We start from the raw sequence: 17,759 nt of genomic DNA on the forward strand, positions 1-17,759 counted from the left end.
AGGGAAAGAGGGTGAGGGAAGAAAGGAGGATCATGAACAGAAATTGATATCCTTGTATGAATGGATTTGGAGGGAGTAATCCAACTACTATGTAAAACCATAAAGCTCTAATCATACTAAAAATGTATCCATCCTTATACTTACCTGGAGTCACAGGGAAAATTAAATTCCATCTCCTCATAGTAGACCTTCAAATACAGAGATCACAATCTCTTCTTTCTAAAAAAATCAAATCGATCAAAGTATATTTTCTGCATAAATATACTACACTTATTTTTAAAGTTTTAATTATGGTTAAAAAAAAGCCCACAGAGAATGAAATTTACTTTTGTATATATTTTAAGTGTATAATTCAGTGGTACTGTTTGTTCTATTGTTTTGCACAATCACTTATTAATAACAGAAATACATATTCCCGGGGCCGCGCCAGTGTGGGCTCCGCCGTAGCCCGCGGCCTCCGGGCGGCGCTATGGCCCGTCGGGCGGCCCCACAGAGTCGCCATAGCCGCCCGCTTCCTTTAACCCAACGTCCTCGCCTCCGGCTCCGCGCCTCCGCCATGGCCGACGTGGAAGACAGCGAAGAGCCCTGCGCCTTGTCATCCCACTCAGGGAGCGCAGGCTCCAAGTCGGGGAGCGACAAAATGTTCTCGCTCAAGAAGTGGAACGCGGTGGCCATGTGGAGCTGGGACGTGGAGTGCGATACATGCGCCATCTGCAGGGTCCAGGTGATGGATGCCTGTCTTAGATGTCAAGCTGAAAACAAACAAGAAGATTGTGTTGTGGTTTGGGGAGAGTGTAATCATTCCTTCCACAATTGCTGCATGTCCCTGTGGGTGAAACAGAACAATCGCTGCCCTCTCTGCCAGCAGGACTGGGTGGTCCAAAGAATCGGCAAGTGAGAGCGGTAGAAGGCTTTCTTGGTGCAGCCGTTCGCAGCCCTGGTAGATTTGCTGTCAGGTGCCCAGTGAAGGCTAGAACACTCCAGGGAACTAATTCTTCAGATAGGAGTCGCTGGATCTGTGGTTCTTTGGGACTCATCAAAGGCATGGTTTAGCATTTCGACATTTTAATTTTCAAGATTCTCTACAATTAAGAAAATAATTTATTAAAGATGGTCTTTCCTACCTCTGTGGTATGTGTCACACACGCTGCTTTTAAAAGTGCTAAAAAAGGAGAGAATTCCAGGTGGAATGAAATTTATAATTTACCTATCTATATACAAGGAACTGTGGAAACAGTTCCATTCACAGGAGAGCTTTTTGCATGCTTCTGGTTGATCAGTTAAAAAGACAGAGAATGTTATAGTGACAAATAAAGTGCAGTGTAAAACCTAACTCTTATCCTCAATTTGTTACTAATATTTTTATGGGAAGAAGGGACAATTCATGACATCTTTATTTGATATAATGATAATTTTGATTTTGGACCAGGGTAAATAAAATCTTTCAGGCAAATGGAAAAAAAAAAAAGAAATACATATTCCCTCAACCTTCATCATAAGAATTTAATAAAAAAATGTATGTATCCCCTTCATAATTTTTGTAACACCTGGATGAAAAATATATTGGTAATGAGAATGAACAACAGTAAAATAGTACTCTTAGATTGTAATCATTAAAACAAATTAATGTTTCCATCTTTATTCCTGTAAATTCAATGGGAATAGTCTTTCCCTCAACCAGGATAAAACCTGAGCAGGTTCATAACTGTTTTCTCACTTGAACTTCTAATCTAAAAAACACCTTAAATAAATGTATACCAACTAATTGATATAACTTGGGGAAGTGTCTGCTCCTGAAAGAGGAGATTAAAAGAGTACCATGGAACTTACACATCCTCAAATTGGTTGTATTTTGAAAAATTGGGATCAATTTGATCCTCTGATGCTTAAAGGAAAATGCCAGATGTTTTTATGCACTCTTTAGATAACTGAAGTTTCTACCCTTCTGTTTTTCTGTCTTTCAGAAGTCAGTTATTCAAGGGTTAATTCTCAAATACACTGGAAAAGGAAATATATCTTCTCCTTTGAAGAGTTCTAAGGAGGGAGAAAAAAATAGTGATGGGGTGGTAGGAGTGAACCTGCCCCAATATAGCATGAGTGGGAATCTCAACCTTAGATTTCAGCATCCATCACAGCCAACAAATTCTACACCTAATACTCCCAACAGCAGAGGCCCTTCCCACGTCTGAGTCATACTGTAAAAATATTCAGCTGGCTATTTTTTAATATCTAAAGGGTTAAATCTGACAGTCTCTATAATAAACAAGCAGCTCTTTTGTCTCCTATCTCTGGGAGTCTAATACCTGGAAAAAAGCTATAAAGTCTTTATTTCCTGGTGATTTTTATGTGTATGTGTGCATACCTGTATATTGTATGTTGTGTCTACATGTGTGCTTTTGTCTATATATCACGTACATAGTACCAAAATTAGTATATAAATGAATGAATGCTCATAGTTAAAAAGAAGGAATAGATCCAAAATGCCTTTCAGTTTATGCAATTTAAAATGGTTCAATCTGTAACAACAAAGTTGTCTCCAAAACTAATAACCCACATGGTTTTTTCCCTAGGTATCAGTCAATAAAGACAAAGTGTTTAAAGTGTAATGTTCATTGATTTTAGGATTTTTCTTCAACAGAAAAAAAAGATGATTTAAAATGTTCATAGACTTGGTTTTCATGAGTAACCTAAGTTAAAAATGGGTAAATTAGATTTAACATAAATTGGACAAACATTTATAAATGTGTTTGTAGAAGAGACATCTGATTAATTTTCAAAGTTAAAATATTCAATTTTCAACTGCTAAATATAAATTTAAGTACTATTGGATTTTTTAATTCTATAAGACAGCAAATACTTTGGTTTATTAAATGTGTTTTATAAATTGTTGGTAAATGGAAAGACATTGTAAGATTGTTTTGTTTCTGGGTCATCAAAAAGATCAAAATGATTAGGGTTAAAATTCTACTAACATATGTTTTTCTATGTGCAAGGAACAAAAAGAAACCATACAAGTTTTGATAAGAAAACTATAAGAAAATCATATTTTACTGCATTGAGAAAAAAGAGAAATTTGTATACATACATAAGTTTTTAAGGATTGTTTTAAAATGTAGACTTTTCATGTTAGGAAAGAGATATAAGGAATTTATAGGTATAAAAATATATTTTGAAAAGGAAAATTAGAGGGTAAAGGGAATGTTTCTGAATGAGAAGATTTTTTTCTATGATAAAGTAATATTTTTGTCCTAATGTTCAAGATGAAAGACAGGAATAAACTAAGGATGTAAACAATTTTTAGAATGTATAAGTAAGGTACAAAATGTTTATGAAAGGTAAATCTCAAAAGTTTGTGTGATATTAAGTTGGCTATAATCAGCAGAGCCAGTTAAAGTTATTTGAGGGTTTTTCTAAGGTCAACTTGTAATGCATTGATAGGAAAGAAAGTATAATCCCCTACATTTAAAACAACAAGTGTTCCTTAAAATGTTTATCTGATTTATTGTAACAGGAGTTCACTTTATGCTTTCAGTATAACCCTTACTGTCCTGCCACTGCAGTTTATTTTTAAATTGACATTGCTTTTTTTTCTTTTTCTCTTCTCTTTCTCCCTCTCCCTAACCTTAGACAAAGCAAGATTATCTTCATTCCTATTTCAAGCCAAGTTATCTGTCCTTGAATACACACACATCATAGGAATGAAGTAATTCAGATTTCAGTGGTGCCAGAAGATCTAAAAACAAAGCAGCTATCTCATAAAGTTACAAGTAATTTAACTGAACGGGCACAATTGAAATGTGCCATTTAATCATGTGCCATTGAATCATGCTTTTAAGGGCCCAATATTCCCCTGGTAGGTAGTCACCTACATTTCTCCTTTGTTCACAAAGAAAAATTTTTTTTCTCTTTTTTTTTTCTCAAAATCCTGTCTTCAGTATTGGATTTGCAACAGGGATAAAATACAGACCAAGTTTTTGGTAACCCTACCTATTAAGATAATTTCTTGTGTCTGTTAGATTCACAAATCAATTTTGAGTTTGCTCTTGCTAATTTCATTTATTAACTATTACCCATTAGTGTTTTAAAGAATTACTACTTCTAACAAACTAACCTGAGTTAAAACAATAAGACATCATCTCCAGGACAGATAGGATATAATGCTGACTTCCCGTACAGATGTCAACCCATTACTTCCATTTCAAGAATGGTGGAACCTGGCCTGCTGGATGTTAAACCAAAGTGTAAAGACCAAAGCCAAGGAAGTAAAAAGGTGAAAGAAAGAAAAAATCAGCCAATATTTTGGTCCTTGTCCTGCAAAGTCAACCAAAACTCAGGGAAGGACAGGACTTCTCTAAGCATCCTGCAACTCCATACTGATTTCCACTGTGGTTGTACTAATTACAACCTCACCAACAGTGTATAAGTGTTCCTTTCCCCACCACAGCCTCCCCATTATTTATTATTTGTATTCTTGATGATTACCATTCTAAATGCAGCAAGATGAAACCTCAGTGTAGTTTTGATTTACATTTCTCTGATTGATAAAAATGTTGAACATTTTTCCATATACTTGTTGGCTGTTTGAATTTATTCTTTTGACTAGTATCTTTTAGTTTATTTGCCTATTTACTGACAAGTTCTTTTTCTTATAGTAGGTTTTTAAGTTCTTTTTACATTTTGGATATTAATCCTCTGTTGGAAGAGTAACTGGCAAATATTCTCTCCCATTCTTTAGGGTCTCTCTTCACACTTAATTATTTTTTTTCTGTGCAGAAGATTTTCAACTTGGTGCCATCATTTATTAATTCTCATTATTATTTCCTGAACTTGAGGGGTCTTATTGAGGAAGTTGCTTCATGTACATGTATGTTGAAGAACTGACCTTATGTTTTGTTGAAATAGCTCCAATGTTTCTGGCCTAATTTCTAGGTCTTTGATCCATTTGAGTTGACACTAGTGATCTGGTGTCATTCTGCTACATATGGATATCCAGTCTTACCAATAGCATTTGTAAAATGATATGTTTTCCAGCATAGTTTTGGCATCTTTGTCAAGGGTTGATGATTAAAACTATTTGGATTTGTATCTGTGTCTTCTCTTCTATTCCATTGGCTTGTGCTTGTTTTGATGTCAGTACCATGTTGCTTTAGATACTATAGCTCTGTAGTATAATTTAAAATTTGGTGTTGTGATGTTTCCTGCATTGATTTTTTTGATTAGGATTGCTTTGGCTCTTCCATATTCCACATGAATTTTTAGGACAGTTTTTTCCAGTTTTGTGAAGAATGTTGTTGGCATTTTGATGGAAATTTCATTGAATCTGTAGAATGCTTTCAGTAATGTGGCATTTTAACAATATTAACTCAGCCTATCCGTGAACATGGGAGGTCTTTCCATCTTCTGGTGTCTTTTTCAATTCCTTTCTTCACTGTTCTATAATTTTGACCATGGAAGTTTTTTACCTCCTTGGTTAGATCTATCTATATTATTTTACCTTTTAGGCTATTATGGAATTGGTTTTGTGATTTCTTTTTTATTGAATTCATTATTAGCAAATAGAAAAACTGCTGATTTTTGTGTCAATTTTGTATCCTGATACTTTGCTAATTTTTTTATTACTTCTGTAACTCATCTGGTGGAACATTTTGGATCTTCTAAATATAGGATCATATCATGTGCTAACAGTTATAATTTAACTTCTTCTTTTCCTATTTATATTCCTTTTATGTCATTCTTTTGCCTAATTGCTCTGGATAAAATTGAATAAGAGATGTGAGAGTGGACATACTTGTCTCTTTTTCCTGATTTTGGAGAAAATGATTTTAGTATATACCATTCACTATGATGTTTGGTTTAGGTGTGTGTGTGTGTGTGTGTGTGTGTGTGTGTATGTGTGTGTATCATATATATATGATATATATCCTTTATGATGGATATATATATATATATATATATATATATATATATATCTCCTTTATGATGTATAGATAAGTTTCTTCAATGTTATTTATCATGAATGGGTGCTGTATTATGTCAGAAGACTCTTTCTGTATCTGTTGACATGATCATGTGGGGTTTTTTCCTTACTTCCAGTTATGTTGTGAATTACATTTCTTGATTTACATATGTTTAACCATGTTTGCATCCCTGGAATGAAACCAACTTGATCATGATGTAGTTTCTTATTTTTTTTAAATACAAATTGCTAACATTTTTAGAGGGACATTTGCATTTATGTTCAGAAGGGATATGGGTCTGTTGTTTCTTTCCTTAATGTTTTCATATTTGTTTTACATGACAGTAGAATGCATTTGGATACATCATGCATAAATGGAGTATAATTTTTTATTCTTCTGGTTTTACATCTTGTAGAATCACACTGAGCATTGAATCATACAGGTACATAGGGTAATAATGTCTGATTCATCTTACTGTCCTTCCTTCCCTCATACCTCTTCCCCTCCCTTCACTCACCTTTGCCTAATCCAAAGTACCTCTATTTTTTCCCTAGCTCCCCCACTTATTGTGAATTAGCATCTACCTGTCAGAGAAAACATTTGGCCTTTGATTTGGGGGGTTGGCTTATTTTGCTTACTATGATGTTCTCCAGGTCCATCCATTTACCTGCGCAAATGCCATAATTTCATTCTTCTTTAAAGTTAATATTCCATTGTGAATATGTACCACATTTTCTTTATCCATCCATACGTTGAAGGGCATCTAGGTTAGTCCCATAGTTTGGCTATTGTGAATTGAGCTGCTATAAAAGGAAAGGGCTGGAGGGGGAGGGAAGAGTGATCAGAAAAGGGAGGAATGAGGGATGATTGATATGATGATGGATATCAAGTAAACATTAAATGAATATTAGATAGTAACTAGTACATAATGGTACATAGAAAAAAGATGAAAGGTTACTCAGAATGTTAATGATGGCTATCATTCACAGACTGTAGATGTAAAAAATATATTCTACTCTGAAATAGTTTGTCTCATTCCTACCTCTGTTTTTAAGTTTTCCTTATTCTTTATCCAATTTTAATGTAGTCAACTCTGCATTTTTTAAAACATTTGTTTGATAGATCATGGACAAATTTTTATTAGCACATTAGAGTTATGAATAATATTGGAATTCACTTTGACATAATTATGCAAATTTGGAGTATAATCTTCTCCAATTTAGTCCCTGGTACTTCCCTTTTCTTCCTGTCTTTCTTCCCCCTATTCCCTTTCTTCTACTCTAATGGTCTTCCTTCTATTACCTGTAATTTTCTTAAATTGGTTCTTTATAATACATAAACTTGAGATTCACTCTAGTATATTCACATATTTACATAAAATAGTGTTGGTAAAATTATTCCCTCATTCCTCCCTTTTCTGATCACTCTTCCCTCCCTCTCCAGCCCTTTCCTCTGTTCCACTAATCTTTCTTACATTGTCCATTGCCACAAATTCCTACCCCTTGTTTTGGTTTGGCTTTCTCATATGAGAGAAAATATTTGACTGTCCGATTTTTCTGAGTCTGGCTTACTTCACTTCACATGATATTCTCTAGTTCCATCAATTTACCAGCAAATGCCATATGTTCATTCTTCTTTATAATGGAATAAAACTCCACAGTGTGTATATACCAAATTTTTAAATTTATTCACTTGATGACAGGCATCTGGGTTGGTCCCATAACTTTGCTGCTGCGAATTGCACTGCTATAAACATTTATGTGGATGCATTACTATGATATGCTGATTGTAGTTCTTCAGGAAAATTTCCAAGGAGTGAGATAGCTGGGTCATATGATGGTTCTCTTCCTAGTTTTTTGAGGAATGTTCATCCTCACCAAGCATTTATGACTTGATAACTTGGAATTTCACCAAGACATATGACTTGTTCATTTTGAGTAACTCATATGTCTTGAAATTTGTGAATATATTCTAGATTTTCTAGTTTATTAAAGTACAATTTTTCAAAATAGTTTCTAATGTTCTTCTGGATTTCAGAAATGCCCTTAGTGATATCCCCTTTTTTCACCTCCAATTTTGTTTGTGTCTTCTCTTTCTCTCTCTCTTGGTTATTTTAGCTAAGGGTTTATCAAACTTATCTGTGTTGGATGTACAGTTTTCCCAGCACCATTTGATTAAAACTTTATCTTTTCTCCACTGATATTTTTGGTACCTTTGTCAAGTATCAAGGACTGTACCCTGATGGATTTGTCTCTGTGTCTTAAATTCTATTCCATTGGTCTTCATGTCTTTTCTGGTGCTAATACCATGCTGTTTTCATTACTATATTTCTGTAGTATAATTTGAGATTTGGTATTGTAATGCCTCTGGCATTGTTCTTCTTGTCAGAATTGATTTGGCTATTCTGGGTCTCTTAGTCTTCCAAATGAATTTTAGAATGTTTTTTTCCTAGTTCTTTGAAGAATGTCATTCATATTTTGAATTGGATTGCACTAAATTTATATAATGCTTTTGGTAATATATTATTTTTACAATATTACTTCTGTCTAAGAACACAGGAGGTCTTTCCATCTTTTAGGGACTTATTCAATTTCTTTCTTCAGCATTCTACACTGTTTACTTTAGAGGTATTTCACTTCCTTGGTCAGATTAGTTATCAATTATTTATTTAATTTTTTGAGGCTGTTGTGAGTGGGATTGTTATCCTAATTTCTTTTGCAACAGTTTCATTATTGTGGTATTGGAAGGAAAATTATTTATGTATGTTGATCTTATATCCTGCTACTTTGCTGAATTTATCAGCTCTGAAGTCTTTGTGTAGAGGTTTGGGGGACTTCTAAATAAAGGATTATGTCATCATCAGATATGTTGTATCTCTTGTCATTTGTTTCTGAGAATTTTTAATTTCTCCCCTGATTTCTTTTCTGATCCATTCTTCATTCAAAAGTGTATTATTCAACCTTGAGAAGTTAAAATGTTTTTTGTTTCTATATTTTATCTCAGTGTTAATTTCCAATTTTATTCTTATGATCTGATAGCTTTGGAGGACTTATCTCTAGTTTTTTTTTCTGTATTAGAAAATACAGAAAAAATACAAGAAAATACTTGCTTGTGCCCTCCAATATGATCAATTTGAGAAAGTTCCCTATGCTGCTAAGAAGAGAACAAATTCAGTTTTCAATAGATAAAATATTCCATAGATATATGTTAAGTTCATTTGATGGACAGGTTTTTTTAAGTTCTGAAGGTTTTATGTTTGGATGAACTATCTAGAGGTGAGAGAAGTGTTAAAATCACTCAGTATTATTGCATTGGTGTCTATTTGATTCTTTATGTCAAGTGAGTTTTGTTTTATGTACATAGACATTGATGTTTGAGCCAGTGGTTACAATCATCATATCTTGTTGTTGAGTGATTTCCTTAATCAGTGTGAAGTGGCCTTCTATGTCTCTTCTAATTTTGGCATGAAGTCAACTTTGTCTGATAGTAGCTACCCCTGCTTACATTAAGTTTCTACTTGCATGGTGTATCATTTTCTATTTATTCATCTACAACCTATGGATGTCTTTGCCTGTAAAGTGAGTATCGTAAACCACATATGTGGTGAGCTTGTTTTCTAATCTAATTTGCCAATCTATGTTTTTTGACTGGAGAGTTTAGACCATTTACATTTAGTATTATTGTAGAGAGATGTTTTTTTTCCTGCCATTTTAATTTATTTTTAATGCTTAATTCAGATAATTCTCATTAATTGCATATTTTAGTATGATTCATTCCTATGCTGTTTTTCATTTTTATTTATTTATTCTTTCTGCATAAAATATTTCATTGAGCATATTTTGTTGTGTTGACTCAGTGGTTAAAATTCTTTTTTTTTTAAGGAGAGAGAAAGAGAGAATCTTTTTTTTTTTGTAGATGGACACAACACAATGCCTTTTTTTTTTTTTTAATGTGGTGCTGAGAATCGAACTTGGGTCCTGTCCATGCTAGGCAAGCGCTGCACCGCTAAGCCATAATCCCAGCCCCTAAATTCTTTTCATTTCTGTTTCTCATGGAAGTTTTTATTTCATCTTAAATTCTAAAGTATAGTTTTGCTGAATAAAGTAATCTTGCTTGGCACCAGATATCTTTCAGAACCCTCCTTACTTCTAGAGTCTGGTTGAAAAATCTGTTGCAGTCCAAATTGACTTATCTCTTATCTCTTATTTTATCTTTAATAAAGACCTGTCTTTTTTCTCTTGTGGCTTTAAAATTCTCTCCTTCTTATGAATATTACATATTTTAATTATAATGTGTTTTGAAGGGAATAATTTTGATCTTGCCTGTTCATTACTCTAAATGCCTGCTGTGTTTGGATTTCCATCTTATACTCAAACCCAAGGTTTGGAAACTTTTATTTTATTGAAAATGTTGTGCATGTCTTTAGTTTGCATTTTATTGCCTTCTTCTATACCAATAATTCTTATATTTGGTCTCTAAATATTATCCCAGATTTTTTTAATATTCTTGTCATGGTCTCTTAACATCTTTTATTTCTTGTCAACTTTATGTTTAGGATTTTATACTTTGAGACCTGAGAACTAGTCATCAAAGTGTCCTAATCTATTGATAATGCTTTCCATCAAATTTTAATTTGATTTTTTGTGTGTCTTTCATTTCCAAGAGTTCTGATTGGTTATTTTTTCAGAATTGCTAACTCTTAACCAAAATGGCTCTGATCCATCTTTACGTGCCTTCCTATGAGTCTGAGTCTCTTTTATCTTTAATAAAGACACAGCATTATTGGATTAGAGCCTACCCTATTCTGGTAGGATCCCATCTTGCCCTAACTAATTGTATTTGCAATACTCCTGTTGCTAATTAAGGTCACATTCTGAGGCCCTTGGAAGGACACAAAGTTTGGCAGGACCCCATTCAATCCTGTACACATTTCTTCCAGAACTCGACACGTCTACCCAGATCTCTTCAGCCCTGCTACTCCAGTGGGTCAGTCACTGGCTGTGCCACAGAGCTCCTATAGGACAAAGTTGTCTTCCAAAATTCCATGGTGACCATCTTGACATTTGACCTAATTTTGTCATACATAAGCTTCCATGAAAGCTCTACCCAGATTAATACATGGAACATTCAGACATCCTGAGAGGAGAAAGGCTTTTGAGAATAGGCCAAGGTTTTCAGTTTCACCAAGTCAAGAATCCAAAGTATTACAGCATAAAGCATTTCATTCATTAAAATGTCTTCCAAAAGGAGCCAAGTGAGGACATGGCACGCAGGTGGCTGACTGTAAGCCTGGAAAAGAGACCTCACCAGAAAATGGATTTGCCAGCCAATGCATCATGGAATTGCACTTTCCAGAACTTTTAGAATTGAATTTCTGGGTTTTTTTTTCTTTTCTTTTTTGTTTGTGATATTGGGGATTGAAGCCAGGAGCTCTTAACCCCTGAGACAAATGCCCAGAACTTCTTGTATTTTATATTGAGACAGGATCTCACTAGGTTGCTTAGGGCCTCACTAAATTGCTGTGCTGGCTTTGAACTCATGATCCTCCTGAGCTGCTGGGATTACAGGTGTGTGCCACCATGCCCAGCTTCAGTGTCTGTAAATTAAGCAATCCAGTCTGTACTATTCTGATATGGGCAGCCTTAGACTAATACATTAGCACAGGAGCAGTAGAAATATCCAAGTGATTTTAGGGGGAAACATATAGTTGTCTATGTCTTCCTCAAATTCAAAAGATGAATTCTATCATCCAAGGTGACAATATTAGATATTAGGGCCTGTGAAGATGATCAGGCCTTGAGAGCAGAACCTTCATAATTGAGCTTAGTGCCTTTATAAAAGAGACCACAGAGATCTTGCTAGTTCCCTCTGTCATGTGAAATCACAGTGAGAAGTCACAACTATGAACAAGGAAATAGACCCTCACCAGACACAGAATCTTCACAAATTGTTTTGGAAACCTGAACTTCCAAAACTGTGAAAAATAAATCTTTGTTGTCTAAAAAATGTGTGTGCATGTGGATGCATGCACACACATACACACCCACCCACCCACACACACACACACATATGATGTTCTACTCTGTATTTTCAAAATTCACGCTTTACTTCTTCTTTTAGCTCACTGAAAATTTTTTTTACTTTATAAGTTTTATTTTTTATTAGTTGTTCAAAACATTACAAAGTTCTTGACATATCATATTTCATACATTTGATTCAAGCAGATTATGAACTCCCATTTTTACCCTATATAAATAAAGTAGATTCACATTCGTTACACATCCACTTTTTTACCTACTTCCATACTAGTGTATGTTGTATTCTGCTGCCTTTCCTAACCTCTACTATCCCCACTCCTCTCCCCTTCCCTCCCCTCCCATCCCCTCCCTTCCCATCTTCTCTCCCTACCCCCTCTACTGTAATTCATTTCTCTCTCTTGTTTTTCCCCCTTTCCCTTCACTTCCTCTTATATGTAATTTTGTGTAACAATGAGGATCTCCTTCCTTTACCATGCAATTTCCCTTCTCTCTCTCTTTCCCTCCCCCCTCTCATCCCTGTTTAGTTATGATCGTCTCATGCTCTTCCTCTCTATTCTGTTCTTAATTGCTCCCCTTATATCAAAGAAGACATTTGGCATTTATTTTTGAGGGATTGGCTAGCTTCACTTAGCATAATCTGCTCTAGTGCCATCCATTTCCCTGCAAATTCCATGATTTTTGTCATTTTTTAGTGCAGAGTAATACTCCACTGTGTATAAATGCCACATTTTTTTATCCATTCATCTATTGAAGGGCACCTGGGTTGGTTCCACAGTCTAGCTATTGTGAATTGTGCTGCTATGAACATTGTTGTAGCTGTGTCCCTATAACATGCTCTTTTAAGGTCTTTAGGGAATAGCCCAAGAAGGGGAATAGCTGGGTCAAATGGTGGTTCCATTCCCAGCTTTCCAAGGAATCTTCATACTGCTTTCCAAATTGGCTGCACCAATTTGCAGTCCCACCAGCAATGTACAAGTGTACCTTTTCCCCACATCCTCTCCAGCACTTGTTGTTGTTTGACTTCGTAATGGCTGCCAATTCACTGGAGTGAGATGGTATCTTAGGGTGGTTTTGATTTGCATTTCTCTGACTGCTAGAGATGGTGAGCATTTTTTCATGTACTTGTTGATTGATTGTATGTCCTCCTCTGAGAAGTGTCTGTTCAGGTCCTTGGCCCATTTGTTGATTGGGTTATTTGTTGTCTTATTGTTTAATTTTTTGAGTTCTTTGTATATTCTGGATATTAGGGCTCTATCTGAAGTGTGAGGGGTAAAAATTTGTTCCCATGAAGTAGGCTCTCTATTTACCTCTTTTATTGTTTCTCTTGCTGAGAAAAAACTTTTTAGTTTAAGTAAGTCCCATTTGTTTATTCTTGTTATTAACTCTTGGGCTATGGGCGTCCTATTAAGGAATTTGGAGCCCGACCCCACAGTATGTAGATCGTAGCCAACTTTTTCTTTTATTAGACACAGTGTCTCTGATTTGATATCTAGCTCCTTGATCCATTTTGAGTTAACTTTTGTGCATGGCGAGAGAAAGGGATTCAGTTTCATTTTGTTTCATATGAATTTCCAGTTTTCCCAGCACCATTTGTTGAAGATGCTATCCTTCCTCCATTGCATGCTTTTAGCCCCTTTAGCAAATATAAGATAGTTGTAACTTTGTGGATTAGTCTCTGTGTCCTCTATTCTGTACCATTGGTCCACCCACCTGTTTTGGTACCAGTACCATGCTGTTTTTGTTACTATTGCTCTGTAGCATAATTTGAAATCTGGTATCGCTATACCACCTGATTCACATTTCCTGCTTAGAGTTGCTTTTTCTATTCTGGGTCTTTTATTTTTCCATATGAATTTCATGATTGCTTTATCTATTTCTACAAGAAACATCATTGGGATTTTGATTGGCATTGCATTGAACCTATAGAGAACTTTTGGTAATTTCGCCATTTTGATGATGTTAGTTCTGTCTATCCATGAACAGGGTATACTTTTCCATCTTCTCAGATCTTCTTCTATTTCTCTCTTTAGGGTTTTGTAGTTTTCATTGTATAAGTCTTTCACCTCTTTTGTTAGGTTGATTCCCAAGTATTTTATATTTTTTGAGGATATTGTGAATGGGGTGTTTTTCCTCATTTCCATTTCAGAAGTTTTGTTGCTGATATACAGGAATGCCTTTGATGTATGCATGTTGATTTTTATATCCTGCCACTTTGCTAAATTCATTTATTAATTCTAGTAGTTTCTTTGTAGACCCTTTTGGGTCTTCTAGGTATAGAATCATGTCATCTGCAAATAGTGATAATTTAAGTTCTTCGTTTCCTATTTTTATGCCTTTAATTCTTTCATCTGTCTAATTGCTCTGCCCAGTGTTTCGAGGACTATATTGAATAGAAATGGTGATAGAGGGCATCCCTGTCTTGTTCCAGATTTTAGAGGGAATGCCTTCAATTTTTCTCCATTCAGAATGATGCTAGCCTGAGGCTTAGCATAGATAGCTTTTACAATGTTGAGGTAAGTTCCTGTTATCCCTAGTTTTTCTAGTGTTTTGAACATAAAGGGATGCTGCACTTTGTCGAATGCTTTTTCTGCATCTATCGAGATGATCATATGGTTCTTATCTTTGAGTCTATTGATGTGGTGAATAACATTTATTGATTTCCATATATTGAACCATCCTTGCATCCCAGGGATGAATCCTACTTGATCATGGTGCACAACTTTTTTGATGTGTTTTTGTATCCGATTCGCCAGAATTTTATTGAGGATTTTTGCATCTAGGTTCATTAGAGATATTGGTCTGTAGTTTTCTGTCTTTGAGGTGTCTTTGTCTGGTTTCGGAATCAGAGTGATGTTGGCCTCATAGAATGAATTTGGAAGAGCTCCCTCTTTTTCTATTTCCTGAAATAACTTGAAAAGTATTGGTATTAATTCTTCTTTAAAGCTTTTGTAAAACTCCGCTGTATACCCATTCGGTCCTGGGCTTTTCTTGGTTGGTAGTCCTTTGATTGCTCCTTCTATTTCATCCATTGATATTGGTCTGTTCAAATTGTGTGTATCCTCCTGACCCAGTCTGGGCAAATCATATGACTTAAGAAATTTATCGATGTCTTCACTATCTTCCATCTTATCGGAATATAGGGTTTCAAAATAATTTCTAATTGTCTTCTGTATTTCTGTAGCATCTGTTGTGATATTTCCTTTTTCATCTCGTATGTTAGTAATTTGAGTTCTCTTTCTTCTTCTCTTTGTTAGCATGGCTAAGGGTCTGTCGATCTTATTTATTTTTTCAAAGAACCAACTTTTAGTTTTGTCAATTTTTTCAATAGTTTCTTTTGTTTCAATTCCATTGATTTCAGCTCTGATTTTAATTATTTCTTGCCTTCTGCTATATTTGCTGTTGTTTTGTTCTTCCTTTCCTAGGGCTTTGAGATGAAGTGTGAGCTCATTTATTTGTTGTTTTTTTCTTTTTTTGAGGAATGACCTCCAGGCAATGAATTTCCCTCTTAAAACTGCTTTCATTGTGTGCCATAGATTCCGATATGTTGTGTCTGTATTTTCATTTGTCTCTAAGAATTTTTTTTATCCTCCTTTATGTCTTCTGTAACCCATTGATCATTCAGTAACATATTGTTCATTTTCCATGAGATGTATGATTTTTCCTTCCTTTTATTGTTGATTTCCAGTTCCATTCCATTATGATCAGATAGAATGCATGGTATTATCTCTACCCCTTTATATTTACTGAGGGTTGCCCTATGGAATAATATATGGTCTATTTTTGAGAAGGATCCATGTGCTACTGAAAAAAAAGTATATCTACTTGATGATGGTTGATATATTCTATATATGTCAGTTAAGTCTAGGTTATTGATTGTGAAATTGAGTTCTATTGTTTCTTTATTCAACTTTTTGGAGGATCCGTCCAATGGTAAGAGAGGAGTGTTGAAGTCACCCATAATTATTGTGTTGTGGTCTATTTGATTCTTGAACTTGAGGAGAGTTTGTTTTATGAATGTCGCAGCACCATTATTTGGTGCATAAATATTGATAATTGTTATGTCTTGTTGGTGAATGGTTCCTTTTAACAGTATATAATGTCTTTCCTTATCCCTTTTGATTAACTTAATCTTGAAGTTGATTTTATTCAATATGAGGATGGCCACCCCTGCTTGCTTAAGAGGACTGTGTGCATGGTATGTTTTTTCCCAATTTTTCACCTTCAGCCTGTGTAAGTCTTTTCCAATCAAATGTGTCTCCTGGAGGCAACATATTGTTCAATTTGTTTTTTTAATCCATGTTATCAGCCTATGTCGCTTTATTGGTGAGTTTATGCCATTTATTTTTAGAGTAACTATTGATATATGATTTGTATTTCCACCCATGTTTGATTATTTATCTTTTTTTTTTTAAATTTGGTTTGTTTCTCCATGATTAGCTGTCCCCCTGCTCTCTGGCTTACTAGGTACTTCCCACTGTTGGTTTTGGTTATTGTTTTTCATTTCTTCCTCTTGTAGTGTTTTGCTCAAGATGCTTTGCAATGCTGGTTTTCTGGCTGCAAATTCTTTTAACTTTTGTTTATCATGAAAGATTTTTATTTCGTTGTCATACCTGAAGCTTAATTTTGCTGGGTACAAAATTCTTGGTTGGCATCCATTTTCTTTCAGAGTTTGAAATATGTTGTTCCAGGATCTTCTTTTTTTTTTATTGTTGGTTGTTCAAAACATTACATAGTTCTTGATATATCATATTTCACACTTTGATTCAAGTGGGTTATGAACTCCCATCTTCTTGCTTTCAGCATCTGTGATGAAAAATCCGTTGTTACCCTTATTGGTTTACCCCTGAATGTAATCTGCCTTCTTTCTCTTGAAGCTTTTAATATTTTCTCTTTGTTCTGTATATTGGATATCTTCATAACAATGTGTCTTGGCGTTGGTCTACTGTGGTTTTGTGTGCTCGGTGTCCTGTATGCATCTACAATTTGTACATCCATTTCCTTTTTTATGTCTGGAAAGTTTTCTATAATTATTTTATTCAACAGGTTGCCCATTCCCTTGGTTTGAACCTCTATGCTTCCTCTATCCCGATGACTCTTAAGTTTGTTTTTTTTATGTTATCCCATATCTCTTGGATGTTTTTCTCATGATTTTTTACCAGCCTTCCTGAGTTGGCTAGACTCTTTTCAAGATGATATTTTTTGTCTTCATTATCTGACGTTCTGGCTTCTACTTGTTCCACTCTGTTGGTGATACTCTCAATTGAGTTTTTAATTTGGGTTATAGTTTCCTCCATTTCTAGAATTATTGTTTGATTTTTTTATAATCTCTATCTCCTGATAAAGATGCTTATTTGCTTCTTTTATTTGCTTGTGTATTTCCTTTTCAATGAGTTCTTTCATTGTTTGAATTTGCTGTCTCATATCCTCTCTAAGATTCCATTCCATCTGTCTATGGTATTCTTTGAGTTCTTTATTTGGCCATTTTTCTGATGCCTCTAGGTCCTCCTGTATATTTAGACTGTCCTGCATTGTTTGTACTCCTTTTCTTCCTTGCTTTTTCATGCTGCTCATGTTACTTCTTGTTCTGTTTGACTGCTAAGTTACTGTTTACTCCTATAAATTTATTTGGTTTTGTGTGTCTCTGGGGTCTCTCTTTTGTGATGGGAGACTATGACTAGAGATGATGAGTTTTGTTGCACTTTAATGTAGATTCATTCGTTTCCTAAGCTGTGTACGGATTCTGATGGCATATAGTGGTCTGCGG

The 17,759-nt window shown here is 34.9% G+C and overlaps 1 protein-coding gene across 1 annotated transcript; it reads left to right on the forward strand.

The window, feature by feature from the left end:
* Window positions 1-493: 493 nt before the first annotated feature.
* Window positions 494-1,442, forward strand: LOC143399088 (RING-box protein 2). The gene has a single exon (XM_077109382.1). The coding sequence runs from the start codon at window positions 557-559 to the stop codon at window positions 896-898; it is 342 nt and encodes a 113-aa protein (XP_076965497.1). The 5' UTR covers window positions 494-556; the 3' UTR covers window positions 899-1,442.
* Window positions 1,443-17,759: the final 16,317 nt, after the last annotated feature.

This window comes from Callospermophilus lateralis, chromosome 5, assembly GCF_048772815.1.
Source record: "Callospermophilus lateralis isolate mCalLat2 chromosome 5, mCalLat2.hap1, whole genome shotgun sequence".
In the NCBI taxonomy this organism is placed as follows: Eukaryota; Metazoa; Chordata; class Mammalia; order Rodentia; family Sciuridae; genus Callospermophilus; species Callospermophilus lateralis.